The sequence below is a fragment of the Pygocentrus nattereri genome, chromosome 10 (genome assembly GCF_015220715.1).
Source record: "Pygocentrus nattereri isolate fPygNat1 chromosome 10, fPygNat1.pri, whole genome shotgun sequence".
Classification (NCBI taxonomy): domain Eukaryota; kingdom Metazoa; phylum Chordata; class Actinopteri; order Characiformes; family Serrasalmidae; genus Pygocentrus; species Pygocentrus nattereri.
In genome coordinates, this window is record NC_051220.1 from 32,664,530 (window position 1) to 32,689,416 (window position 24,887).

General features: G+C 38.7%; 2 protein-coding genes across 3 annotated transcripts; one reads left to right on the top strand and one right to left on the bottom strand.

Moving 5' to 3' along the window:
• Window positions 1–917: 917 nt before the first annotated feature.
• Window positions 918–10,810, bottom strand: LOC108423408 (leucine-rich repeat-containing protein 74A). The gene is made up of 13 exons (XM_037541968.1): window positions 10,705–10,810; window positions 10,287–10,465; window positions 10,011–10,118; window positions 9,577–9,670; window positions 9,457–9,506; window positions 9,287–9,368; window positions 6,740–6,825; window positions 6,371–6,565; window positions 6,043–6,138; window positions 4,734–4,877; window positions 4,430–4,534; window positions 4,031–4,116; window positions 918–1,533 (listed from the first exon to the last, which is right to left on the bottom strand). Exons 1-13 carry the CDS (start codon window positions 10,808–10,810, stop codon window positions 918–920), a joined length of 1,947 nt encoding a protein of 648 aa, XP_037397865.1.
• Window positions 10,811–14,966: 4,156 nt separating this feature from the next.
• Window positions 14,967–24,526, top strand: angel1 (angel homolog 1 (Drosophila)). Of its 2 annotated transcripts, none has more exons than XM_017690827.2 (10): window positions 14,967–15,117; window positions 16,233–17,078; window positions 17,588–17,823; window positions 17,998–18,067; window positions 18,639–19,075; window positions 20,227–20,359; window positions 21,242–21,352; window positions 23,250–23,280; window positions 23,396–23,562; window positions 23,849–24,526. In XM_017690827.2, exons 1-10 carry the CDS (start codon window positions 15,054–15,056, stop codon window positions 23,983–23,985), a joined length of 2,232 nt encoding a protein of 743 aa, XP_017546316.1. In that variant the 5' UTR covers window positions 14,967–15,053; the 3' UTR covers window positions 23,986–24,526. The 2 variants fall into 2 exon arrangements, with proteins under 2 accessions (XP_017546316.1, XP_017546317.1); XM_017690828.2 differs by having other exon boundaries at window positions 23,399–23,562.
• The last annotated feature ends 361 nt before the right edge of the window (window positions 24,527–24,887 follow it).

The window sequence follows — 24,887 nt, forward strand, 5'->3', positions numbered from 1 at the left end:
ACTGACATGACTGCATAATCCAGACAGGATTCATATTTGCTTTTGTCTCTTTCTCAGGACTAGTGGTGTAACTAATTGCCAGTTATCTTCCAACCACACTACATCGACAATCCTAACATTTGAGTTAAAAATCATGTGTCAAAATCCATTTTTTTCAGTAGATGTACGTGCATTATTTGTCTCCAACACTTACAGATAGGTTCATTGCCTTTTCCTGCAAGCCCCCTAAAAAGCCTGCAACCGGCAGAATGAAAATTGATACTGACATTTTTCATTTATATAATTATATAAAACATTTTTCTATGTTATCACATTAATTAGGACACTTTTGGCTCTCTGTGTATGAAAGGAGAGGACTGAGAACACATTACCTCTCTACAAAGATGGCAATGCTGATATAAAACAGACTGCACAACTGCAGCTTTTTAGAGATCAAAAAATCCTCCACAAGTACCAGCTCATAAACATAATAAAACATAGTTTTGTGAATCAAATTTTCATTAAAAATATACTCCACCAATGTTAATGAACAAACTTCCGTGTAAAAGTTTATAATCAGTTTTTCAGTGATCAGTGTTTTCAATACTATAAAACCAATACAGTTTCATCATCAGTGATTAAGTAATAATGAATTTAACAGCCAGAATGCTTTGAAAAGATAACATAAGAGAGATAACTTTTACAAAAAACATTGTAAACAGATAGTTGCATTATAGAACTTCCAATATATATATATATATATATATATATATATATATATATATCACTTACTCATTTAATTATTGAACAGAACCAAAAATAAGCTTTGAAAAGCTAATTATCAATGCAATAATTGATTCCAAACTTTTGAACAGTAGTCATATATTCATAGATGTCATGTCATATATAAAATGATCAAGTTCATTACACTGTATTCTTTATTGTTTCTTTTTTTTGACATTTTGATTCTTGGAAGTTTTATCTGCTTGTGTTTTAGTTTTCTTTTTCTTCCACTTGGACACTTTTGTGGCCAGCTGTTTGGTGTTTAGCGCTGGCCTCGAAGTGGTCAGGTGGTTGCCAGTGGGACTCAGCTTGCTGGTGTTCTTGTTTGGGTTGGAGATGGAGTGAATTCCTTGGGCAGATGCAGGTTTGGTCAGAAATGGCAGAGGACCGCTGTCCATCAGGTTGGGCTGGGAGTAGGAGCGCATGGCCGGCGAACTTGTTGGCCTGGAGGACGCTGTGCCTCCTATCATGGGGAGGTGGATGTGCTCACTGCTCAGGTTAGTGACAGAGTAGCGGCTGCTGTTGGACATCATGATGTGGTGCCAGGAGCTGAGGGGCGTGGCTGAGAAGGGCTGTGGGCCGCTGGAGTCTTCTTTAGCTCCGCCTGGGGACATGACCATGGAGCTGCGTGGAGTGACCGCCTCCACGGCCGTTTGGAAGGTTTTGAGGATGCGATCGCTCTTCTGCTTCTCTTTCTTCTGACGGGACTCCACTTTCCGTAGCTGCCGCCGGTGGTCCCGCATCATCTGCTTCCTTGTGTCAGCCAAGCCTCTGCAGGATGACAATAAGGGAGATTATTAAGAGGATTTACCTCATACTTTGTTTCTGCTCTTTATGTGTTTTGATTATTTTATTATTTTTTTCCCTTTCATTGAATTTAGCTGCCAAAAGGCATTATATAAATAGAAAATTATTACTACTATTATAATTACTATTTAAATTATAATTAGAAGTAGTAATAGTAGAGGCAGTAGTATTAAACGTTCATTTTATTTCTTAAAAGGGTCACTACATTTCTTTTTCTCTGAGGTCTACATGATATTTGTGCCAACTTATGTGCCAAAAACTGCTATAAATGGGTCGTTCTATGAAAATTGCGGCAAGAATATCCCTAGCCTTTGCAACTTTAATGTAATATGACACTGTTAAATATCTACACATAGCTTGTATATGAATTAATACTAATATGCTTGCAAATAACATATAAATAACAGCATATTTAACTGCTATATTTGTGAAGTTTTTCATTATTAAACATGCTGTATGCCTGAAAAGTATATGTTCCAACATTCCAGTTACATATATAAACATTAAAAAACAATTCTCATCAGTTCCATGGCATTCATTAAAGGTGAACATAAAATGATTAAATCTATCACATAGAAAAAATAAAACTATTTAAAAGATGTAAATAAATTATGAAGAACACTTGCTCCTCAATTTTATGTCACAGATGTTACTGTTTAAAACGTCTTACTTTAACATCCTTAAAATTCCAAATGCAGTTCTTTCTGGGGTATAGTTCACAAGTATAAGGGATTATTACAAGGAACATGTGGTAAGTCCACTCATGCAAGGTTATAAACTCATCTTCAATTCTGTTTTCAAGTAAGTTAAATGTGTCATTGGTGATATTAATTTTAACACATGAGAAAAGATTTTCATTCAAGTAAAAAATTCATTGACATCATTTGTTGAAATATGTGTGGTTGATGAGGTGTGGATTGAGAGACTTGGGAATCCATCTTGGGAAAATCGTGTTTAATGCTGTATTGTCACTTGTGTAACCGTCACCGGTGTAACATATTTTAGGCCTAATCTCATCAGAACTTAAAATGCTAAGAAATAAAAATAATAGCTTCATTGGCACAATACAATGAGCCTTTCTTTTATTATTTTTTTAAGTAGAGGCAGTTTCACTGAATGACCAACTTAACATATTCTAAACAAGCCAACACTGTATTCAGTGTTGCATTGTGGATTACTGTGAACATACACTGACATAAAGCTGGAAGTCATATAGAGCATGAAGTTAAAATGTGTGCACAGAAATGGCATTTACAACATTATTGTTTTTTTATTTATAAAAAAATATCATTTTTATGGATTAAAATGAAATTTGATAAACTGTTGGTTTTGCTCATGTGTTGTGGGGCCATAAAGTACATATTTGTCATCACAGACTTGTTTCAGTGTTTGTTACCAGTTATTGTGATATAACAGGATATAAAAAAATAATAATTAATACCTAATGTTATAAGTAGTAATGACATCCTAATGTATGCTGCTGCAATGTACATGTTATAGGTGTTTAATGCATCAAACAATGCTTTTATTTCAGAGTAACCATAATCAGTTTTTTTATACTCCAGTTTCAATTATTGTTAATTATACAGCTAATAGAACTGTACAGATAGAAAAGTACTTTACAGCTGATATTTATATTGTTCTAATTGCAGTATATAAATGACAAACATCATAATACATCCGAATATCATTACCAATTTTTAATTGTGTCATCTCTGCAATTTAGGAGGCTAACTTGCATTCTTTATAGACTGAATTTTCATTTATAGTGACTTTAACACCAATGACAGAATATGTAGCTCACTCATAATTTAATTAAATATTCTAAAATTATTCAAATGAAATAAACCATCATTTGTGTGGATTCATATTGCAGTTACAAATGAGGAGCATTTTCTAAATCAGAAAGGCACCCTATTCAGAGAATAACCCACATACTTTTCACATCAATATTATCCAACTTCTCTTAGAATTAGACAGGCTGTTTGTTACCCTGCTCATAAGACTGATATATGTACATTACTTGTTTTCTGCTTGGTGCGAACACTCTTTATAACTTCATCCTGATTGGACAGGGCTAAACTGCTGTAGGCTGAATAAGAAGATAAATGTAAATGCATCAATGTTTGTGACATCACAAACACAGTGAATTCAAAATGGTTTTACAGCTTGGTTTCTAGATATAGCCTGTTTGGACTGGAGAATTTTAAAAGTGAAAACATGTTGGTTTTCCATTAAATGGATCCTTTAATTACCCTACAAACACAACTGATCTAACATAAAATCATTTATCTTGGATGTGAGAAACTGATAAAGACCTTTACACATGAAGAGCAAAACACCCTTGTTGATCTCATATGAGATCTTACTCTGAGCAGTGAGATCTGGAGTGACCAACAAGCCATCGGCCTTGCGATGGCTTTATTATTATGCAAAGAAAAGTTTAAAGAAATGACCCCACCTATAGTCTACACTGCCTGTTCTTTCCCGGTCCAGTCTTTGAATGAGCTCTTCGATCTGGAAACGGTCCAGAGGGATGCTTGATTGCTGTTATGTAGGCACAGAAAATAACATATGACATATGACTTTGAATGACGCACTGCAACAGGTTAAAGACTATGATATACAGAATGAGCAACAAGAGGATAGCAAAACATTCAGTCTGTATGAAAGAAGAAAGGAGGAAAATGAAGATGTGGTTTATTTACACATGCTGAATGTTGAATAAGACAAATGAAGCTGCTGCTGTGTGGTGGGACTGAGCTAGAAAGAACAGACAAAATCAATGCAGTATGATTGAGGGCACTGAGCCACACTGAATGCATTAGGAAATGTCAGTGATTAAGACATCGGACCATGCCTGTACAGCCTTCCTGAACTCTGAGACAGGAACATGCATTGTGCCATCCTTGTCGATATTCCGGAAGAAATCCCAGAGGCGCAGCTTGCGCTCATCAAGGTAGTCCTTCATAAACAGGAAAAGAGATTCTGCTCAGAGGTTCATCATACGAGTCATACAGCTTGTCCTCTGTATTAAATCAGCTGTGCCAACAAACTGCACAGTCGTATATCTAAAATGATGACCAGCATTATAATTAATAAATGCTTCTCTTATGCTTATTGTGTTCTCATTATATTTTTATGCATAAAAATCTCTCCAGTACCTGAATGACTTTCATTGGGTCGGGCCGTTTTGGAGGTTTTTTAGCAATAAAGCCCCCGACCCCACCATACTGCACCTCTAGACTGGGGTGTTCCTGACATGTTAACTCCAGCAGCTGCACAAAGTTTTCATTCACCAGCACATTCTACAACACATACATAAAGCAAAGAGCATTTTTATAAATAGTGTTAAAAAACTATAAACTATAAAACATATGATGCAGCCATATCTTTAAGAGGACACTCTGGTCAAAATGAAGAATGTTACCATTGCTACATCTGTTGAAAAAATGCAGATTTTTCAGATTTAAAGACTGTGTCAACCCCCTTCTTATGATGTATCTTGAAGGTGGCAGGAACTTTTGAAAATCTACAGCTGGAAGGGTAGGTGGTCTTCAGGATACACTGTTTGAAATGTTAATTCTTTAGCTGGTGAATGATATTGTTACAGCTTTGAAGCCGGATATCTTTTTGCAGCTGTATAACTGCATTAATTGTCTTTAAAATCATTACAATGAAGAGAACAGATTACACAAACAACAGCCCATCTAGAAATTTGTTCTACAAAAACTCTGTTTTTGTTGTTCCTAGAATGTTCTCAATATAATCTGTGGCACTGATAACATCCTGAAAACAATATCCGAATGTTGCAGTTAAAACGTTGTCTTAGTGAACATGTAACCTTATAGGAACATTATTTGAAATGTTAAACATCTTTAAAATGTTCTTTGAACATTAGATTAAAAAGTTTTCTTTAAACATTATTGGCACTTGCAGGTAATGTTAACCAAAGTTATGGGAATTTCTTCCCTGGAAGTTATTCCCTGCTAGCTGAGAGACATTACGACATCACTGTTTTATTAATGATTTTGTTTCACAACTGAGGTAAGAGTTATGCTAATGCTAGCTTGGTTGTGTTTATTAGTGCCTAAGCTAACATACAGGATTGGTTGACACCACAGAGATTCCTGATGATTGTATGATGTATTTGAGTAAGGCATGCTGGGTATTGTAGTGCATTAAGATAAACTTATACTACTGAAAATTCTATAAAGTTGTGAATTCTGTCAAGCTGATGAAGCTGATATACAATTCTGCGCTACAGAATGGCACATAACACGATCAACAACATATCAGAATCGGGTCCAGAATATACCCCCGCCGCCCCTTTAATGTAACAATTCTCTTTTCTAAGACCTTCATTTAGTAAGCCTAACATCATGCATACATCTCTCGCTGCAGTATGAAGAGCTGTGTTATGTTATCTTTATTGCCAAGGGTTCTCTTGTTAATGACATACATGAGACTCACACATATGTTGATCTCCTCAATGGCAGTTTTGGGAGTGTTTCTTACAACACTGATCAAGGCCAGGGCCCCTTCCACTGTCAAGGAGTTATAGGCCAACTGCAAGATACAACACTTACTCTTATCATTATATCTCTGAACATCCTGCACATTGTAAGCTATTAAGAAGAACAAACACATTTGTGACTCAGGCAGGTTTCTAGAGGTGTAAGTGTCCTTAACAACGTGTGAGTAAAGCCATGACTGCTCCCACACTCCACAGTGCAGTTTACTTTATATGACACAGATGTGTTCAGTCTCACAAATGACCTCAAAACTCACTTAAACTTACCTTCAGTGATCGGAGTGTGTCATTCGCCTCAAGTCCCCTGCAGAGCATGCCTACACCTTCATTAGTGATGCGGTTGTTACTGAGGTCCAGGTACACTAAGGTGTTGTTGAATTTGAGGGCCTCACCCAAAGCCAGTGCTCCCTCATTACCAAAACCGTTCCAGGAGAGGTCCAAATGTTTCAAAGTCACATTGACCTGACAGACAACACATACAAGGCTTGATCAAAACCAGTGCTAGTTATATGTCTTATATGTAAAAAATCGAATTATTCCTTCTTGGATTTGTCTTACTCTGCTTATTTGAAATGTCATACTTCTTGTATTTATGTTTTAAACATCAAATTTGTGTTCTTGTGTAATTTCTCGTACTTTAAGACCAGCGCAGAAAGCCACCGCACCCTTCATTCGGAGGTGATTCCAGCTTAAGTCAAGGAGCTCAATGCCCTCATTATTAGCTGTACCAAACATAAAATATAAAATATAAAAAATACTTTATTTTCTCTTACACAGTATGTACAGTACTATGCAAGTTAGAGGCCACTAAATCATTTATTTAATTTCTTGTCAAAATGGCCTTTAAGTGCAAGCTATTCATTTTTTAGCACCAGGAAAAAAGAGAAAACATATAGCTCAGCTTTTTGAGATGCAATGCTGCCATGAAATTCTAAATGAGCTAATATTATTCATGAAATGGTAAAATGTCTCACTTTCTACATCTGATACATCTGATATGTGTTTATGTTCTATTGTGAACAAATAATGTGTATGATATTTACTTCATGAATCATTGCATAGATTTACACACACACACACACACACACACACACACACACACACACACACACACACACACACACACACACAGAACCACCAGAATTCTGCTTGGTTCCCTCAAGTATTAAGAAGTAATTGAGGTATTAAGAACAAAGAGCTTCACATGCTTGGATTAATTATCTGTTAATTATCTGTGACTATAAAAGCCCCTCCCCAATCAAGTGAACAGCACTCATGCATGGTCAACATGGGAAAGACTAAGGAGCATTCCAAGGCCATCAGAGACAAAATTGTGGAAGATCACTAGGCTGGCAATGGGTACAAAACCCTTTCCAAGGAGTTGGGCCTACTTGTCTCCACCATAGTGAGCATCATCTGGAAGCGGAAGGCTTATGAAACTACTATTACGCTTCCACGGCCTGGACAGCCTTTCAGAGTTTTCTCCCATGCCGAGGCCAAGGCTGACCCAAGGACAACAAGGAGGGAACTCTAGGAAGATCTCATGGCGGCGGGGACATTGCTTTCAATAAATACCATATGTAACGCCCCGCAATGTAACTCCACTGCAATGGTCTCCATTCCAGGCAAGCCTGGAAGGTACCTTTACTTTCAAAACGTGATGTCAAGGCCCATCTAAAGTTTGCTCATGATCACTTGGAGGACTCTGAGGCAGACTGGTTCAAGGTTCTCTGGTCTAAAGAGACCAAGATCGAGGGCTTTGGTGCCAACCACACCTGGGGTGTTTGGCAAATGGATGGCCCTGCATACAATTCCAAGAATACCATCAAGCATGGTGGTGGTAGCATCACGCTGTGGGGCTGCTTCTCAGCCAAGGGGCCTAGCCATCTGATCCGCATCCACAGGAAGATGGATAGCACAGCCTACCTGGAGATTTTGGCCAAAAACCTCTGCTCCTCCACCAAGGATCTTAAAGTGGGTTGTCATTTCATCTTCCAACAGGACAACAACCCCAAGCACACGGCCAAGAAAACCAAGGCCTGGTTTAAGAGGGAAAAGATCTAGGTGTTGCAGTGGTCTAGTCAGTCTCCTAACCTTAACCTAATTGAAAACTTGTGGTAGGAGCTCAAGATCAAAGTCCACATGAGATGCCCAAAGAACCTTGACAACTTGGAGAAGATCTGCACGGTGGAGTGGGCCAAGATTACTCCAGAGACCTGTGCCGGCCTGGTCAGGTCTTATAAAAAATGATTAATAGCTGTAATTGCAAACAAGGGTTATTTCACAAAATATTAAACCTACTTTACTTTTAATTTAAGTCAATATCATTTCTTTTAGTCCATTCATCATGAAATTTACACACAATGTAAAGGGTAACAGACATTTTCAAATTATGTCAAAAACTTTTTTTCTGACAAATGAAGGTTTTCTTCTGACAAATGAAGATATATATGCTTCAAGAACTAAATATTACATGAATTCATGGTATAATATGATACTTTGTATGGTCATCCCATGCCTTCAATACAACTTCCATTTTTGGGAGACTTGCTTTTTGGTTTTCCAAAAAATCAGGACATCCAAAGTTCAGCCTTAGAAGCTGGTTGCACTCTCTGCTTCTCATGATCCAAATCATCTCAAACACTTTCAGTGATGTTGCGGTCTGGACTGGGGTGGTCAGTCCATTGTTCTGAGAACACCAGCAGCTTTTTGCTCCTTTTTTGTCCATTTCTGACTCTCAGTAAGGGCTTCTTGACAACTACACATCCTTTCAGACTCATAGTGTTGAGTTGTCTTTTCACAGTGGAAGGATGGACAGAAACACCTGTGGATATTTCTGATGTGAGTGGAGTTCTCTCAAAGTTGAAATTGTTAAGTGTCCTTTATCTGATGGGACAGTTTCAGTGGTCTACCAGGTCCTGCATTGTTGTTACGGGGCCCAATTCCTCTGTAGTTTTTAATAATTTTGAAAACATTCCTTTCATTTTCCTTTAACATTTCTCTTCTTTATGCAAGTGGATCATCTTGTATCCAGTCTCAGTTAAAATCTCTTCTGAAAAATGAATAGCTTGTACTTAATTGCTGTTTTGCACAGAAATGAAATGAATGAAGGATGGTCCCTGACTTTTGCAGTGTAGGTACAACATATCATTATATCAGTCATTGATGTTAAATCATACATACCTAGCATTTGGCCCAAATATTCCCCACCTCTTACACCGAACTGATTGTGACTCAGGTCTAACTCCTTCACTCTGTAGTTACTCTAAACAGAGAGTTCAAATTAAAAATAATGCTTAATCAGTGATTCATAGAAGTGCAATAAGTGTACAGTGTGTTCTTACTGAACTTACTGAAAAGGCCTCTGCAAACCATCTGGCATCATGCTCAGCAAATCCATTTCCTACTAACAAACAAAGGGTCAATCTTTGACACCTCAAAAAAAAAGTTTGCCACATAAACAATGAAAGTACCTGAAAGTTTGATTGATTTGATAGAAACATTGTCCAGCAGCATTTTTGCAACACATTCTGCTCCAGCAGATTGGAGGTGGTTGTTGGAGAGATCCTGCAGGAGGTAAAGAGTATTGGCAGATTTGAAGACTGTGCTGCACTCTGGTGGACAAAAATGGCTCATACTTTTTTTTAATCTAAACTCTTAAATAGATGGTTCTTCAAGAGTTCTTTAGCTAGAAAGGTTCTATATAGAACCATGAACACTCAAAGAACACATTGCATGATTAAAGGATTCTTTGCATAGTGAAAATGTTCCTCAGATTGATTTTATAGATGGTTCTATATAGACCCCTTTTTGCTGAGTGTGTTTGTATTATAATAAACCATCTTAACAAATCATTATCCATCCCAATCATAATAATAATAATAATAATAATAATAATAATAATAACCAAATTTTGAATAGTGAAATTGGCCCTCAGCATTTCCACGATACATCTTGCTCCCTCTGCCAACAAAGAATTGTCAGCCAGTTCCAGTGTAGTAGTGTGCATGTCAGTCTGTAAAGAATAAAGAGGCACTTTTAGGAAACATGAGCTTTTTCAATGTTCATATTTCTATAAATATACCTGCATGTTTTACTTCAAGTAACTTGTTTCTTGTCTATGCTCAACAGCAACACTCATGTCTAGCGAATACAGCTGACCACAGTCAGTCTTGTCATTTACCACAAGGGCTATGGCCATTGCTTTTCCTCCTAAAGGGCCGAGACCATGGTGGTTGAGGTTGATGGTGGTGCAGCCGAGGTTTCTCAGGAAGTAGCTGACAGGAACAACCCCCACCAGCTTACAGGCCTGCAGATACAGCTCTGCTGTGGACATGTCCTTTCTGCTGGACTTTAGCTCTGCTATGACACAGATGTCTCATTACCTCATGAACTTAAACCATTATTTCAAATCAACCACTTCCCATCTGCCCTTTATTTTACCTCAGGGAACAATACAGAGGACAAAGTATTCATCAGTTCTCCAAAGAAGAGATTCATAACACTGAAAAAGATTATTTCTGAATACTTCTTCTGGAAAAAACTACGCCAAACAATGAGCAATAGCCTGGCTAAAAGTATGTGTTTCTGAGTTCACCTACCTTCAGTTTCCATGTCTGTATCCCACTCATCCCCCAGTTCAGCCTCAAACGGACTGCCTCTTTCTGCAAGGCTGAGCGAATCCAGTGACAAAGTGGACTGGTCCATTCTAAAATCCTCCAAACATGTGGTCAGATGTGGTCTGTGAACTGAATTTGGCCTTAGAAATGAATTACCACAAAGTATGATGTTCTTTTCTTTTCCAGAGTGATGTGCTCCATGTCTTGGTGTGTGTTGGTGTTGATCCCAGGATAGATTCAGGGCTGGCCTAGCAACACAGTTCATGTGATACGTGTGCTGCTGCTGGAGTGATCAGTGGCAGCTCTCCTCAGCCATGCACAGTCATGAAACATTCATGGTGTAACCACAAGGCAATCAATCATCAGATTTCCACAGACAAAGTATTTTAAGACAAACATTCCAACAGACAGAGTTATTCCAGAGTCAGAGTTATGGAAACAAGATGCAAACCTGTAGTCAAATTTGTGAACAAATTTAAGCTGCTGTAAAAAACTGAGTTTAGATGGATTTATCCATACACAGCTAAGAATGCTGCATGCTGATAGGAATCAGATGTCTGAAGAGTTTAATGCGTCTAAATGCTCACATAATACTATGGCATGAAATGGTTATAAACACATTGCCTGATGTCAGATATATTGTATTATGATAGTTCTTAGATGAGATTTTGGCCTGAAATGCATTTTTATGTACATTCATTCATGCCGGAGAATTACAGGGTAACCAAAATATCACACCCATCACCACAAAGAAATGTAAGTCTGTAAATTACTCTACAAAACACCATTTCACATCAAAGAACTCTGAATTCCTTTATTTTACATGTTTACATGTTTTTAACTTTGGAGATTTATTTTTAACATACCTGTGGAATTCATATAATTGAATAGCTGAAAAAAACATGCATGCCTTTAATGAGTAAATGTTAATGTGTTTTATAGTGAACAGTATGACATAAGCAAGAATATATAGAGAATAGAACTTATTTATCTCTCTCTCTCCCTCTCTCTCTCTCTCTCTCTCTATACATATATATATATATATATATATATATATATATATATATATATATATATGGGTCATTCCATGGAAATGGCACATTTTGAGTCCTCATCTCCTCTTTAGGTGTATTTTATCTACTGGGTCACAAAAATCTATATTTTAACAGCTTTACACATACATTGAAATATCTCCTTTAATACAGTGTATTTTTTTTTATTTGATCTTTTTATGAGAACTTTGTTTATTTATTTATTTTTGCTGACACCACCTATTTTGTCATGTCCCTCATGGCCTTCAACGAAAGTATACTTAGAATATACCAAATACAACTATAAAAAAGTCCATATATTTTGATGTCAACCTAAACAACTGTCTGTGTTTAATTGTTTGTGATATTATTTTTCAAAATTAATTGATAATTATTTATTAAAATCACATTATTTAGTTCTGTACCTAAGTAACCCCTCAACCCCGTAACACAAATGAATCTCCCCCACAAAAACAATGGCATGATCCATATGATCCATATACATCAAGAAGTGACATCACTCAAGTCTTTTGGACAACAGGACAGCAAAGACAGGCAAGTGGCTTCCTTCTTTTATTTAATTTTGGTCATTTATCTTGTGATATTGTGGTCGCCAAACTCAGTGACTCAACACCGTCACATGAAAAAAAGATAGAAAACTATTACTTATAAAAAAAGTTTTTTTTATTTCAAAACTATATGCTAATTCTGAATCTCATGCATGCCATGTGCTCTCTCTCTGGTATACAGTATGTTGAGCAGCGGCCATTTTGTGCAAAAATCACAACCCCGTCACACTCAACCCCGTTACATGTTTGACTGTGAGGTATACATATCAATGATACATTTAAGCAAAAAATTTGAAAATGTCAAAGTCCAATTTGAACCATTCTAGTGGAATGACCCATATATATATATATATCAAACTGTCCACTTAGGAAGCAACACTGACTGATGTTTTGGTTGGTGGTGCTTTCACACTCGTGGTAGCATGAGATGGACTCTACAACCCACACAAGTGGCTCAGGTAGTGCAGCTCATCCAGGATGGCACATCAATGCGAGCTGTGGCAAGAAGGTTTGCTGTGTCTGTCAGCGTAGTGTCCAGAGGCTGGAGGCGCTACCAGGAGACAGGCCAGTACACCAAGAGACATGGAGGAGGCCGTAGGAGGGAAACAACCCAGCAGCAGGACTGCTACCTCTGCCTTTGTGCAAGGAGGAACAGGAGGAGCACTGCCAGAGCCCTGCAAAATGACCTCCAGCAGGCCACAAATGTGCATGTGTCTGCACAAACGGTTAGAAACCGACTCCATGAGGATGGTATGAGGGCCTGACGTCCACAGATGGGGGTTGTGCTCACAGCCCAACACCGTGCAGGACACTTGGCATTTGCCAGAGAACACCAGGATTGGCAAATTCGCCACTGGCGCCCTGTGCTCTTCACAGATGAAAGCAGGTTCACACTGAGCACATGTGACAGACGAGACAGAGTCTGGAGACGCTGTGGAGAGCGATCTGCTGCCTGCAACATCCTTCAGCATGACCGGTTTGGCAGTGGGTCAGTAATGGTGTGGGGTGGCATTTCTTTGGAGGGCTGCACAGCTCATCAGGAGCATGCCCAGGCGTTGTAGAGAGGTCACACAGGCACGTGGAGGCCACACAATACTGAGCCTCATTTTGACTTGTTTTAAGGACATTACATCAAAGTTGGATCAGCCTGTCGTGTGTTTTTCCACTTTAATTTTGTGTGTGACTCCAAATCCAGGCCTCCATTGGTTAATAAATTTGATTTCCATTGATTTTTGTGTGATTTTGTTGTCAGCACATTCAACTTTGTACAGAACAAAGTATTCAATGAGAATATTTCATTCATTCAGATCTAGGATGTGTTATTTGAGTGTTCCCTTTATTTTTTATATATATATATATATATATATATATATATATATATATATATATATATATATATACATACATACATATATATGATGCCACATGTCCAAGTCCAGTTGAGAAATTTCCTCACTACTAAATATTTCAGTCAACTGTCAGTGGTATTATAACAAAGTGGAAGCCATTGGGGACGACAGCAACTCAGCCACGTAAAACAGAGCGGGGTCAGCGGATGATGAGGCGCATAGTGCGCAGAGGTTGCCAACCTTCTGCAGAGTCAATCACTACAGACTTCCAAACTTCAAGTGGTACTTCAGATTAGATCAAGAATAGTGTGTAGAGAGCTTCATGGAATGGGTTTCCATGGCTGAGCAGTTGCATCCAAACCTTACATCACCAAGCGCAATGCAAAGCGTGTAATGCAGTGGCATAAAGCGTGCTGACACTGGACTCTAGAGCAGTCGAGACGTGTTCTCTGGAGTGGCAAACTGTGCTTCTCCGTCTGGCAATCCGATGGACAAGTCTGGGTTTGGCAGTTGCCAGCAGAATGGTACTTGTCTGACTGCATTGTGCCTAGTGTAAAGTTTGGTGGAGGGGGGGTTATGGTGTGGGTTCTTTTTCAGGAGTTGGGCTGCTTAGTTCCAGTGAAAGGAACTCTTAATGCTTCAGCAGACCAAACGATTTTGGACAATTTCATGCTCCCAACTTTGTGGAAACAGTTCAGGGACGGCCCCTTCCTGTTCCAACATGACTGCACGCCAGTGCACAAAGCAAGGTCCATAAGGATATAGATGAGCGAGTTTGGTGAAGAAGAACTTGACTGGCCTGCACAGAGTCCTGACCTCTACCCGATAGAACACCTTTGGGATGAATTAGAGTGGACACTGAGCCAGGCCTTCTCGTCCAATATCAGTGTCCTCACAAATGCGCTTCTGGAAGAATGGCCAAAAATTCCCATAAAACACTCCTAAACTTTGTGCAAAACTTTCCCAGAAGAGTTGAAGCTGTTATAGCTGCAAAGGGTGGGCTGACATCATATTAAACCCTATGGATTAAGAATGGGATGTACCTCAAGTTCATACGCGTGTGAAGGCAGACGAGCGAATACATCAGCAATATAGTGTGTGTGTGTCTTTAGTTATGTTCACATTTGACCTTTAGTTTATGTAACTACCATGTTCACATTTGGCTTCAGGTTTCTGTAGAAGTCGTCGGCTGTTACCCACAACTCCGCGCTTTGTTTACAGTCGTGATCTCGGTCACATCTAAGAGACGGAGCTCCGTTTCTGTTCTCTGATTGGCTGAAAGTGGTGCATGTGATCGCCATTCACAGCACAGCGCCCTGCTGCCTGCAAGATTTATTTTTTTCTCTCTTCTCTGAAACGCTGAGGTCACTGAAACCTGCAACATGATTGGGACCCTTATTTATTATGCCCTCTTCCCACTCACAAAACTTATCGGTAGACTCTCAGGTAAGGTACGACCGCGAAGCTGTCTGTCTGTCTTTGCTATGCGTGCTTTCTGTTACTGTTTGTGCTGTTGTCACCACCGCTTGCAACCGTTGAGTTGTTAGCATAGCCAGTAAAGCTGTCTGCCGTAGGCCGAGTCTCAAATTACTTCGTACTCCCTACTTAGTGCACTAACTACGTAAGTCATTAAATAAAGGCTTCTACACTCAAATCGTGCACGAGGTGTACTAAAGGGAGCCGGCTGGACATCAACTGTAAGACTGAATAGCAAACTGTTGCCTACTATTATAAGTCATGGGAACTATAGGAACTATTTTAAGTATATGAAGTAATGACTCAAAGTAGTGCACTATGTATATATCCATGTAAGAGCCATTTGGGATTCAACCTAAAGCGGTTGGCGTGCTAGCACTGCTGTTTATGCTCCACATGCATTGCGCACATGGCGTATGTGCAGTGGATGTGATCTAGTATGGACTTAAGAAAAGAATACTTTGACTAATAGTGGCCTTGATTGAGTCTCTTTAAAACCATTTAATTTATTCAGGCGGCAGAATGCGACTGCTGCACCATTTAAGGCGGAGCGTGCGAATTCGAACAAGAAGCCAACTTCAGCCTGTGTTGCAAGTCCTAACTAGCTTTTTCTTCGACAGAACTTGGTTTTACGAAAATATTTCTACTGGAATATAAGCCAGAAATGCCATATCCCAGAAAGAACCTAATCATAAATGTTTCAAATGCATTTTAAAGTTTAAAGTATGTACTGGCAAGTGGACCTGCAAAATGGACAGTGAGTCTAATAACATGGCTTCTGAGTTTATAGTGAACTGAGAGCAGAGTGACCGTGCAACAACTGGAAGATTTGTCTGTGCTGCATGTGAAATCGCTGCCTGTTTGACAAATAGTGCCCTGTAGTTGTCAGCCGTGTTGTAGAGTTTGTATTCTCATGAGTAAATCTTTTGGTTGTTCCATGGTCTTTCTCCAGTGGGTTGACTTGTATATCAAGTGCCATGTAGTGAGTTAGTTAACGAGTGAACCATTCAGAACAGAGTGACTGAGAATTCAAACACCACAACATCTAGAACCCAGCTATTCACTGTTCTTACTCTTTTCTACAGAGTCGTGGTGGAAGGTTCATCCAGGTCATCCTGTGTTCATTAATGGAAAAGAAGTGTGGGATGGTGGTGGAGCTCCTTTCAGAAGGCTTAGTGAGCAGCAGACAGCCTTGTTGGATCAGTGGCGCAGCACAGGGAGTGAACCCTTGGAGAAGCCTAAACCAGCTAACCAAGAGAGGGGAAACGCTGAGGGACTGGTGGAGGGTAGATTTGTTCTGGAGAGGGAGGTGGTAGCTGAGGTGAAGAAGGAGCAGGAGATGGATTTGCTTCACAAAGACACAGAGAATATTTGTTCTGCGGACCCAGCAGGGCCTGATCCTGAATCTTTAGAGGAGGCTAGAGCCTTCAGTTCAGTAATGGAAAAGGATGCAAGTGACCTACCTGAAGTAAAGAGAGAAGAGACAATTCCATCGGGAAATGAAAGTGATGGGTTAAACGTGCTGGATGAAAAAGACGAAGTAGAGAAGTTGTTCTCTACAATAGAGTGGACTGAAGTGCAAGGTGCTGCTGCTCTGGGGAGTAAAGGAGGGGTTCTTTATAAGGAGGAAAGGAGGAATCATAAGGAGATGGAAGAAACAACTGCCGATTCCCAGCCTGAAGAGAAGAGCTGTAGAAAGACTGGAGAAAGTGAAGCCCAAGTCGTTGAGGGCAGCAGTGTGTTTAATCTAAGCGCACTACTTGCAGATGGTCATGCAGAGTCCCTGAATAGTTTTACACAGTTTCAGTCTGTGCCTGCTGGCTGGCATTTCCCCGTGGGTCTTGGGTTGTCTGAGGCGGTATGTTATCCTTCAGTGCAGTTTCCTACTATGAGCTACTACCCTGCATTTCGAGAGAATAACAGTCTTGAAGGTAAGATTTTTGGCATTTTGACAAACCTTTAAAAAATTGCATAAGTCTTGCTGTTTTTCACTGTGCAGATTTGGTATTGATTACACTGATCCCAGATCTGGAAAAAGTAGTCATTTCTCAACTTATCAAATCTTAGGAAAACATTAAATTGTGATGCATATTGTTTCGAGTCAAAATGCCTTCCAGCATTGTGATGCATTTTTGCCATATTGCCCATCTCCATTCTGAACAGCAAGTGACTGCAGATTAATCAAGGAACACAAACATAAAAAATGTGCATATGTAGGGTAATTTAGACAGCCAATCAGCAGTCTAGAATGATCATGCTTTATTGGTTTACTGATGCTAATAAGACTGTCAAATTCTGTGGTATTTTTTGATAATCAGTAGTGTTGTAATAATATGGGTGGTACCAAGTACTGAATATTGATACTCTGTGTTTTGTTTCCTCTTTGTAGTGTGATTACTCTTCATTCATTTTTACCAGACATCTGTGTTTTCTTTCTTAGTGATGTGGAGAGTGTGGGAGGACCTGAATGAAGACGGTGACTATTCTATAGCACCACCCACAGCTTGTGTAGACCCCTGCAATAAATTCACCTTCACTGTTATGTCGTACAATATCCTGGCCCAAGACCTGCTAGAAGCTAACTATGAGCTGTATCTGCACTGTTCAGAGGGCATGCTAGCATGGGAGAATCGTGTTCATGCTATCCTAAAGGAGCTTCAGACCTGGGAGCCCGATGTGAGTTTACACTCAGTGCCTCCTCCTCTGAATTACACCTGTGAATGTCAAATGCAGCTCTTTGTGATGTACCACATGACTCAGCAATTTAACAGGACCTTTTATTTCATGCAGTGAATTATGTTACATTAAAAATATTTATTTAATGCATTTTGGATTTGTATGTTTTCACAGATTGTTTGTCTTCAAGAGGTCCAAGAGAATCACTTTCTGGAGCAAATGCATCCAGCCCTGATTGAGATGGGTGAGAGGAAATCATTTAATGCATGAGCATCACCTCGTTAACGCCCAAGTTAGGCCCTCTAAAGTCAGTAAAGGTTCTATACATAACCATTATACATTAGGGCCAGTCTCACAAAGCAAAGCACATCAACCAACAACAAGTCAAGCAATTTTAATTGTTAATTAAAAAAGGAACAAGAAATCGTATGTACATTAAAAAAAGTAAAGCATTTTTAAAGGTCACTGCCTCCATGTTGGTGGTTATTGAACTAATAATTGCTTTATATTATTGTTTATATATATTTTTTTTTTGTTTCCTCTGCGCACACATTTCCAAAAGAAATGGCCCAAATTGGCTTAGAAAAAAGTTTGATTCTGTTGACTTGCATTAATTGTAAAATAGTTTTTTCCCCTTTCCTGTAAAGTTACCATTTTGGAGATACAAGGGTTTCTACAAGGGTAGTCTGCTGTGGTTTTGTAGCTTAGATAGAGAGAAAAAAAAACGAGGCAGGCTGCTAGTCTTGCTGCTGATGCTGAGCCAGATGTTATGTGGTCATCACATTCACTATCTTTTTCCCCTTTTACATTCGCAGGCTACATTTGTATTTACAAGCAGCGCACAGGCACCAAAACGGATGGCTGTGCAGTGTGTTACCACGGTGATCGCTTCATACAGCTGTCTGTCAGTCTGCTGGAGTTCCGACGCCATGACTGTGAGCTCCTGGACCGGGACAATGTGGGGATTGTGCTGCTCCTCCAGCCAATCAGTGAACATGGAGAAGGCCTGCAGTTTAGCCCCATCTGTGTGGCCAACACGCACCTGTTATTTAACCCTAGAAGAGGAGATGTGAAACTGGCTCAGCTGGCCATAGTGCTGGCAGAGATTGACAGTGTGGTCAAACAGTGTAAGACCAAAGGAAGTGACTGTGAGGTCATTCTGTGTGGGGACTTAAATTCTTTACCCAACATGCCCCTGTACCAGCTAATCGCCACTGGCCAGCTGTACTACCATGGACTACCAGCTTGGATGGTGTGTCTTAAGTTACCATCTTCATTTTTTTTTATTTAAAACGTATCTCAACCTAATCTCTTTCATTTCAGCTGCATCTGTAGCTTACAGTCAACTACCACAGTTCAGGGGCATCACTAAACTAAACCCTCTATAATCACGGGGATTACTGGGCTAAACTGCATAACACCCAAAGTAGGTGCAAGTTCACTACATTTCCCATAATACCATAGGAGCCTTTTTTCTCCTTTGTTTTCATAAAATCCCAATATATGGCAGTTGTTCTCAAAACTGAGCCAGCAGTATGGTGGACATGGACATACACAAATATTTAACAGCAAAGCTAAACAAATGTTTGTCTATCTGTGTTTAACAGCAGATCAACCACTAAGCTGCCAGGGTCATGCTAAAACCTTTATTTTAGGGACTAACCAATGTAGCCATCCAAAAATGCATATTAGATCACTAAACCAAAGGCCTCAGTAAAGTTAGCAGCTTATGTAGTGTAAGTGAATTTAATGCATCATTGAGGATGTATTTTATTTTTTAGATAAAAGGGACTTTCCTGGTTAGTGTTTAATCAAAAGAGATGCAGCTCTCTCTTTATGCAGATTGTTCTGCCCGCTAACTGACGAGCAAAGAAGTTGCACTGGGCTCTCCTTAATTTAGAATGTGCCTCAGTACAACCAGTAGTCTAGAAACACCCCTGCCAAAAACAAAAAATGGAAACATGTTCCTGTACTTAGAAAAGAACAGCAGAACACTGTTATAATAGATGCCATTAGGCAGTTGCTGAATTGTATCAGTAAATGTTCAAGCAAAACACATTTTTAGGGAGACTAAAGAGCTCAAAAGTGCATTGATATCAGACAGAGTGAATGATAAATCAATATTTGATGACTTTTGCACGGTACTATGTATTGTAGTCATTTCAAATGTTTTTTTCTTCATAGGATTCAGTGACTGTCCAGTAGTTTTTATTATAAGTGAGTTTATATTATAACAGTTTTTTTTTAAAGTAATGGTTTGAAATTATTGTCCATGGTCATTTTATTATTGTAGATTTAGGTGTTGCAGATAGAAATTAGGTTGAAAAATTTTAAATGAGTTTTTCTTTAAGACGCTAATTTTCAAATGGCTTATTTGCATTTCTATATAAATGTCAATTGCAGGTGTCTGGTCAGGAGGACTTGTCATACAAAATCCATCACAGAAGGCTGTACGCCCCCCTGTGGCCCAGCAGCCTGGGAATCAGTGACTACTGTCAGTACTCGTCTGTCTATGAACCTCACACCAAATCATCAGGTCAGTGAAAAGTGTGTACATGGTTCAAGCATACCCACATGAGGGTGAGTGTTTGAAAGAGTATGCGCATGTGTGTGCGTAACAGCCGCATGAGCATGTACTAGGGGAATTTTTCTGGACTTATCTGAGGTTTTGCTCTGTTCAGATCCTCTATGTTTATGCTCCCTTTTCATTTCGGATACTAGATACAGTATAGTGCAAAAATGAGACCAAAAAATTTCCAAAAAAAAAAAAAAAGAAACCAACTTCATAACTAAATAATATAAATATATGTAAAAAATTAGCATATGGACTCTGCCTTTATTGTAGCTTCCATTTTTGGAGACTTCCTTTCAGTTTTTGCAGAAATCAGCAAGGATATTTTTTCATACTCCTGAAGTTCAGTCCTAGAAGTTGGTTGCATTTTCTGCTTTTCATAATCCAAGTAATTGCAAACGTTAAGTCATGTTGAGGTCTGGACTCTGGGGTGGTCAGTCCACTGTTCTGAGAGCATGAGCAGTTACTTTTTTGTACATAATTTAAATAATTATAAAGCTCCATTTTCCACTTAATTTCCTTTGACTTTCCCTTTTCTTATGCAGGCGGGTCATCTTGTATCTAATCTCATCAGAAATGTATCTTGAAAAATATGACTTTAATGGCTGTTTTAACTACAAATTAAATAAGTGAAGAGTTGTCTCTGACTTTTACACAGCTGTATATTGTGTGTATACAACTGGTAAAGTATGAATTTTTGTTAAACTACTTAAATGTGAGCTTGAAGGCAAGAAGACGCAAAGAAGGTTGATGACAGTGCATTTCCAGTGGTCAGTGTGGTATAGCTTCCTTTTAAGGCATGTGTGCTGTTGTCTGTGAGCAATACTATATTTACCCTTCCTACAGGGAAGCTCCAGTACAACCATGACTTCCTCCAGCAGCTGCGCTACTGTCAGGCAGCCTGTGTGCGGCCCGCAGACCTGGAATTTATACCCGGCGTCACCGACAACAAACCAAGTATCTAACTTAACTAACCTAACATAGAAGTTTACTTTACTTTTCCTTTAGTTTTGATTGCATAAATGAAGTCTTCTACGGTCTGCAGCTTCTACAAGGTGTAGAGCTGATGTTATTTGCATAAGGAATAAATTACTTTAAAGTAAACTAATAATCCAACCATTTTTCCATCTCAAGACGAGTGCTAGTTTCATTCTGCAATATTACAATGCAGGCTCGAAGCTGTGATGGGCACTTTTGTTCATTTCAGTAAATACTGTGCTTTAATGAATACCAGAAGGGAATGAATTATGAGATTAAGACCTTTTGTTAAAGGGCCCATATATATATTTTTTTTGTCCAGTAATAACTTTTGTGTGGTTATATGTACCAAAAACAGTCATTGTGCATTTTTACACAATCATTTTCCAACCTCTCTTTATCTCTTAGAATTAAAACAGGCCATTTTTGTTACTGTTTTTGACTGATACATATATGTAAATGAGCTTTTTTCTGATTGGCTGCCCTGTATCATTCAGAAAGTAGTCCAGCCTGAAACACTACTTATAACCTAAGTGTGAATGGCTAAAGCTATAGGCTAAATAGGCAGATAAATGTAAATTATTTGGTTTTGTGACATAAAGACAGTTCATTCAAATAGACTGTTTTTGCAGTTTCATTCCATGTGGATTATGGATTGGGAAGTAATTGACACTTTTACAATTGACAATTGGCAACATGTCAGTAACATGCACATCTGTAAAGGTTCTGTTAATGTTGAACAATTACAAGTACGGGTTTTAGATCAACATATGCTGCCATCCAGATGACGTCTTTTTCAAGGAAGGCCTTGCTTATTTCATCATGACAATGCCAAACCACATCCTGCTTGTGGTACAAAAGCATGGCTCTGTGGTAAGAGTCTTGTGCTAAACTGACCTGCCTGCAGATGAGACTGGTCACCCACTGATAATGTTTGCTGCGTTATGGAACAAAAGAAAACACAAAGGTGACCCTGAACTGCTGAGCAGCTGAAATCCTTAGTTCCCAAACACTTTGGGAAGAGGTGGTGCAACGCAGTAAACATGCCCCCGTCCCAACATGTTTTGAAACATGTTGCTGGTATCAATTTAAAAAAATAGACGCATATTTTTCAAAAAACAGTTTTGCAGTTTCAATATCTGATCTGTTGTCTATGGACTGTTTTCAATTCAATATAGGGTTTGTACATCATTCTGTTTTTATTTACATTTTGCAAAGCATCCCAACTTTTCGAGAAATGGCATTTTAATTAGAATCTCAACATGTCACCTTCTTTGGATTTCAAACCAAACCTAATTTCCGTTTACAGGATGGTTAAAAAAAACCTTGAATTAGATGCAGGAAAATTATTATATATATATATATAATTTTTTTACAGTACAGTATCAGTTAACAGATTTATCTTACTTTTAACATTTCTTACAGCAAAAAAAAAAAAAAAAAAAAAAATTTTGGAAATCTGAAATCATGCTCGTATTCTCTTACAAAGCAGTTAGAAGTTTTGATCTGTTTGGACGGTGCAAACAATGTCTTAAACGTATCGGTTAATCAGCTGAGCGGATGAACCTCCAATTAGTTGATTACTTGCATGTGACCAAAAATTTTTTGAAACGTTTTAGAAAATGCAATTTAGATGAACATCACACAAGCCGTATAACTGTCACACATCTCGTTTATGTACAAGCAAATGTGTTAACACCACACTGTTTGCTCTTACTGTCACGGTAAATCTGGTAGTGCGTTTCATGAATCTGGCCCTTTGTCACAACTGGTTTGGAATGGGGATTGTTATTAAAGCATATTTCACTTTTACTTAATTTGGCATGTACCAATTCTTTATCTGGGGAAATAACACACATTGTTCTCTTCCTTCCAGATCCTGAAGAAAAGCAATTATTTTCTCCAAGGTAAACTCTTTGAACTATATTCTTCCCATAAACAAGATCAGTCAACTTTAAATACTTCAACAATATCAGTGTTTACTCCACAGTATTGTCGTATATATTGCCTGTTTTCCCTCAGCAGGTTCAAAAACACCATATGTCATGGATTAAACCTGAGTTCAGTGTACAGTCCTTACATAGCTGATACTGAGCGCTGTGCAGTCACCACATTACACTCGGAGGGAGCTGCCATGGTCGACTATATCTTTTACTCTACAGGACAGGGTGGCTCGGGGGTCTGTAAAGGTAGGCAACAGGGCAGCCATGCCTGTCAATTAAAGATTCAATTTTAACATTTCTTAAAGTTGATTTTTCAGTTTAAGCCTAGACCTGGACTAAATGGGATCTTTAATGGTGAAACACCATTGGCATTGTTTAGTCCAAGACTAAGCTTAATCCATGTACATGAAAACAGCCTTTAACATCCAAGTTGAAATCAGTTGTCCACTACAGTATTTCATGTAAAAGCTATGTTGTTTGTCTGTATTTATTAACGATGTTGTATGGCTGCATCTCTTGTGCTTTCATACAGACAGGAAGAATGGTCTGAAGCTGCTCGGCCGTCTCACTCTATTGTCTGAGGCAGACCTCTGGTCGATGAATGGACTCCCGAATGAAATGTTCCCCTCAGATCACCTGAGTCTGCTGGCCAAGTTTCAGCTCGGCTAACTGTTTAGGGCACCAGCCAGTGAGACGCAGTAAGAACTTGGTTCCAAGTTCAGGTTACTGAGTTAGCTTGGGCTTGGACTGATTCTTTGAGGCCTTAATCAGGATGTTTATGGTTCTGTGCATTCAAAGTCTTTTCTTTCTGGCAAAGATGATGGCCGAAAGCTGAAGGTTTTCTATTGTTTTAAATTTTTCCTTGCGTTGACTGGTGACGTCATAAAACATTTTTAGTCAGATGCCCTTTTTATACTCTCTGAGAGCTTAGAATCTTAGGGTTGGTTTTAAACGTTGAGGTGAACTAAGATGGTATTGAAATTGGGCATTCAGATGTTAAATATGGTGTTAAGGGCATTACTTTGGCAAATAGAAAGTCCCATGGAAGAAAACGGCAAAAATTCTTTGTCACCAAAATGTTTTCAGTCTGAAAAGTGCTGAATGTACATAATGGTGTGTAGTTTATTTTTGAGACTATTTGCTTTTGTTTTGAGCAGCTTATTATTCTTTCAGTGGAAGAAAAAAAGTAAATAAATTGCCAAAAATAGTATTGTGTTGGTATTATTCCTGATTAATACATGTTTTTAGAGCCCAGCCCAGATCAGGAACTGCTGCAGACTCCAGGCTTGTTCTCTATAACAAAGGCCTAAGTAAGTAAAATAAAAATAATGTATTTAATAAATACAGCAGAAGTCAGAGCCCACTCCATTTATTTCATTTAGTCATCAGATACAAGTTATTCACATTTTAAGACATTCTGGGTTCAGATTAGATGCAAGATTGTCCATTTGCATCAGGAAGGGGAAAGTCAAAGGAGTTCACCATCTGATTAAACGTTACTTGAAGCTTTCATCTTTGAGAGGTGAAAACCAAGCTGAACTTTGGTGGTAAAAAAGACTGTTTATTTTTCT